Below are 4,844 nucleotides of genomic sequence, written 5' to 3' on the forward strand. Positions count from 1 at the left end.
AAATAAATGTACATTTTGTAGAACCACATTTTACGTTGCGTTGTTATATGTATTGTACCTACCCTGTAACTTCGTTGAACAAGAGGGGAACAATCGCCACTTTAATTTACAGCCCGCAGAGGGCACACTTACCCTGTAATTACATGGAACAAGAGTATATTTTCCCAGTAATTTTAAAAAGCTTACGTATAGATACACCAAATGTACGATTTAATAGAATAGGTACCTGTTAAGTTTTTTAAATTAATCCATTATAAATTATTTGTATATCTGTTTGCTACCCCCTTATTACCCAAACGTAACCTATTGTTCCCTTATACTTACACGTAGGTACAATATAAATACGAAACATTCACTGTAACTTTAGTTTACTTACGCAGTTCTTTGCAGGTTGTATATCTGGTTGTTACCCCCGAATTACCAAAACGTAACATATTGTTCCCGTATACCTACATGTACGTTCTTTAATAGGTACACTATAATTACAGAAACATACACCGTAAACTCAGTTTAATTACGTAGTTCTTTGCGGGTTGTAATCTAAAGCGTTACCTAATTTTGTAGTCGTGATCTATAGTGTCGAACGCAGCACTAAGATCAAGTAAAACTAGCAGTGAGATGCAGCCTTGGTCTGATGCAAGAAGCAAGTCATTAGTGATTTTAACAAGTGCAGTTTCTGTGCTGTGATGGGGCCTGAAACCTGACTGAAATTCTTCATAGATATCATTTTTTTTGCAAGAATGAGCACAGTTGAGCAGATATAACTTTCTCTAAAATTTTAGACATAAATGGAAGATTAGAAATGGGTCTATAATTTGCCAGTTCACTAGGGTCTAGTTGTGGTTTCTTAATAAGAGGCTTAATAACCGCCACCTTGAATGGTTTAGGGACGTGACCTAAAGATAACGATGAGTTGATAATATTGAGAAGCGGTTCTTCTATCACAGGTAACAATTCTTTTAGTAATTTAGTGGGTACAGGATCTAATAGGCATGTTGTTGGTTTAGACACAGTGATGAGTTTATTTAACTCTTCCTGTCCTATAGCGGTAAAGTACTGCAGTTTTTCTTTGGGTGCGACGAAAGAAGTTGACATATTAGATGCAGTATAATCTACATTGGTTATTGTATTTCTGATGTTATCTATTTTATCAGTGAAGAAATTCATAAAGTCATTACTATTAAACTGTAAAGGAATATTTAGATCAGGTGGCGTCTGGTTATTTGTTAATCTAGCCACTGTGCTAAATAAAAACCTTGGATTGTTTTGGTTATTTTCGATGAGTTCGCGGAAATGCTCAGCCCTAGCAGCTTTTAAAGCCTGTCTGTATCTGGACATACAGTTTTTCCATGCAATTCTAAAAACTTCCAAGTTAGTTTTTCTCCATTTGCGCTCAAGATTGCGAGTTTCTTTCTTGAGGGAATGGGTATTACTGTTGTACCATGGCGCAATACGTTTTTCTCTAACTTTTTTCAATTTGATGGGGGCAACAGCTTCTAACGTATCGGAGAAGATGGTGCCCATATTGCTAGTCATTTTGTCTAGATCCTGTGTATTAAGGGGTACACAGAGCAGTTGAGATAAATCAGGCAGGTTATTTGTAAATCTATCTTTGGTGGCTGGAACAATAGTTCTGCCAAGACGATAACGCGGAGCCATACAGTTAATATCAGTGATACGCAGCATGCACGATACAAGGAAATGGTCAGAAACATCATCACTTTGAGGTACGATATCTATATCAGTAAGATCAATTCCATGCGATATAATTAAATCTAGCGTATGATTAAAACGATGAGTGGGCCCGGTGACATTTTGCTTGACTCCAAAAGAGTTTATTAGGTCAGTAAACGCAAGTCCTAACGCATCATTTGTATTATCAACGTGAATGTTAAAATCACAGACAATTAGCACTTTATCAAAATTAACCAATAGTTCTGAAAGGAATTCTGCAAATTCTTTTAGGAAATCTGTATATGGCCCTGGCGGTCTATACACAGTAGCTAAAACAAGAGATAGGAGAGATTTCTTTTGCATATCTGCCAGAGTAACATTAAGCAAAAGTATTTCAAATGAATTAAACCTGTATCCTGTTTTCTGAGTAACATTGAGAATATCACTATATATTGTTGCAACACCACCACCACAACCACTCTGACGGGGCTCATGCTTATAGTAGTAGTTTGGTGGAGCAGACTCATTTAGACCAATATAATCATTAGGTTTTAGCCAGGTTTCGGTTAAGCAGAGTACATCAAAACTATTATCTGTGATCATTTCATTCACAATAACTGCTTTGGGTGCAAGTGATCTAATGTTTAGGAGCCCAAGCTTAAAAAATGGTTTCTGTTCATGTATTTTGATGTTTTTTTCTGGTTTAATTACGATCAGATTTTTTTCTAGATCCTGCATTAAATTTATGTTTTGACCTCACTATTCGAGGAACAGACACAGTCTTTATAGGTTGGACAGTGCAAGTACTATCATTTAAGCGTTCAGAACAAAAGCCATCATAGCAATCATTTGAGAATGTACTTACTAGTCAAATGGAGCATAGCGTCCTGGAGATGTTGTCCGACAGCAGTTCCGCTCCGACTCTGCTGGGGTGCAGGCCGTCAGCACGGAAAAGCCTAGGACGTTCCCAGAAAAGATTCCAATTATTAACAAAGAGCAGATGCTGTTCTTTACACCATGTCAATAACCATTCATTTAGAGCAAGAAGTCTACTGAACCTTTCGTGCCCACGTCGATACGTGGGAAGCGGTCCTGACACGATGATCCTCATCGCGGGCGACGTGCTGCGAACCGTCTCGATCAGACTGCTGAAGTCCCTCTTCAGAACCTCCGTCTGCCGCAGCTTGATGTCGTTCACCCCCGCGTGCAGGACGATTGCGCCGACGCTCTCGCCGTCCTTCAGGATTGCGGGTATCTGCGCAGAAACATCGAGAACGCGAGCACCAGGAAAACAGTGGGTGTGGACTTTACCTTTAGCTAAAGTAGCACGTACGTACCGGACAATGGAGTCTCCGACGATCACAGCGTCGCGTTCCGTCTTGCGGAGGGGAAAAGCGGTTCCGGGTGGAGATCTCGAAGACCGGAGGCAGCGGGAGGGGCGAGGTCCTCGGAAGGGGCCTGGCTCGCGTCTTCCGCTGCTGCTGCACCCAGGGTCTGTGGTGTCCCGGCGCCGGAGTGAAGGACATCTGGGAAGATCGCGTCCAGGGTGCACGGGACCTGTGCAGAGAAGCACACGGAGTAGAGGTGGTCAGAGTGTTAGTATTGCGCTGTATACTTACCCGGGAGGATTCCAGAGCGGCTCTCCGCTCTCTCAGCTCGGTCTGCCTCTCCAACAGCTCCTGAATCTGCTTCTCCACGGCCTCCAACGTGTCCTCACCTGCACTCAAAGGTGGACACAAATTCGCCATTAAAGCAAGTAACAGTGAGTAAACAATGGTAATGTGTGTAAATAGTGTGTAAACAATGCAAGCAGGATTAGCGGCAACCACGCTGGTGCTGCTAAAGGGCTATAAGCTAGCAACTCGGGAAATCAAAACAAAACTAGTTATAACAAAGTAATCCGGATGTTTTAGTTGTAAAATACAACAGGGGGTATATTCACACGTTATAAGAAACGAAAATGATGGTGTATAAATTTGATTTTAAATTGAAAAACAAACAATAAGAAATCAACTTGACGGAGCTCAAACTCTAAGCATGCGACCGCAACAAACGGGAGTTTCCATCTCCAGATCTTCTTTATATTCATCTGGGAGATGAGGTATGGACAGTTCATCTAAAAACCAATTTTTTTTTTGCGAATTAGTCTCATTTTTTGTATCATATAATTCTTTATAGTAACCTCTAAAGGCGCCATTAATTTCTACAGGATCCACTACAACCTCTCCATTTGTTAAAACAGTTGTGATCGGTGTTTTAACCTCCAATTGTTTTATCTGCCATGCTAGTAATTTACCCGATTTATCTCCTTGTTCAAAGAAAGATTGCTTTAGTCTCATAAGACTGGAGGCGGCTCTGAAAGCAGACAGCTTATCATATTCAGCCCTCAGAATTAGTAACTCACTTTGCATTTGTGAATCACTTCTCTTAAAACTTTTTCCTGAAGAGTTTTTATTTTATTTTCCAACTGTATTCTCTCCTCACGTACCTTTTTGACTTTGAGCCTGTGTAACTAATAATATGTCCTCTGAGGAAAGCTTTAAATGCTTCCCACTTTGTACATGCAGAAGTCTGTGTAGTATTAATTTTAAAAAAACTCTTCTATCTGTTTTTCTATATATTTCACAAATTCTTCATCTTGTAACCATTTATGCTGAAAATGCCATCTAGCCGGGTCTTGTTAATTTTCTATCCACATATTCTGTACAACATGGGATCACGATATTATCGTAGAAGCTGTTATGAATTTTGGACTGTAATTCTGAAGAAATTAAAAAATAATCTATTCGAGAATATGTCTTAAATACATTTGAGTAGCAAGAATAGGATTTCAGCATGTGGTTTCAGTTCTCTCCAAATATCCAACAGACTAAATTCATTGATTAAACGAAGAATAACTGTTCTACATTTATTATGTGACTGATCCACTCCTGTGGATCTGTCCATACAGGGATTCAGTGTACAATTGAAATCTCCTGCTATTATGTATAATCCTGCTAATGTTGAAAGACTAAGAAACAAATCTACAAAATATTTAGGAATCATCTGTATTGGGGCCATACAAGTTTACTAAATTTAAATTTTCTGATAATAGAGAACCTTGAATTATTAAATATCTCCCAAACTTATCTTTGAGTACTTGTTTCACTTGAAATGGGACTGTACCACGA

General features: G+C 39.3%; 1 protein-coding gene across 1 annotated transcript; it reads right to left on the bottom strand.

Moving 5' to 3' along the window:
- Positions 1-2,500: 2,500 nt before the first annotated feature.
- LOC127159114 (uncharacterized) lies at positions 2,501-3,422 on the bottom strand. The gene is made up of 3 exons (XM_051102021.1): positions 3,290-3,422; positions 2,733-3,231; positions 2,501-2,630 (listed from the first exon to the last, which is right to left on the bottom strand). Exons 1-3 carry the CDS (start codon positions 3,420-3,422, stop codon positions 2,543-2,545), a joined length of 720 nt encoding a protein of 239 aa, XP_050957978.1. The 3' UTR covers positions 2,501-2,542.
- Positions 3,423-4,844: the final 1,422 nt, after the last annotated feature.

This window comes from Labeo rohita, unplaced genomic scaffold, assembly GCF_022985175.1.
Source record: "Labeo rohita strain BAU-BD-2019 unplaced genomic scaffold, IGBB_LRoh.1.0 scaffold_1916, whole genome shotgun sequence".
NCBI lineage: Eukaryota > Metazoa > Chordata > Actinopteri > Cypriniformes > Cyprinidae > Labeo > Labeo rohita.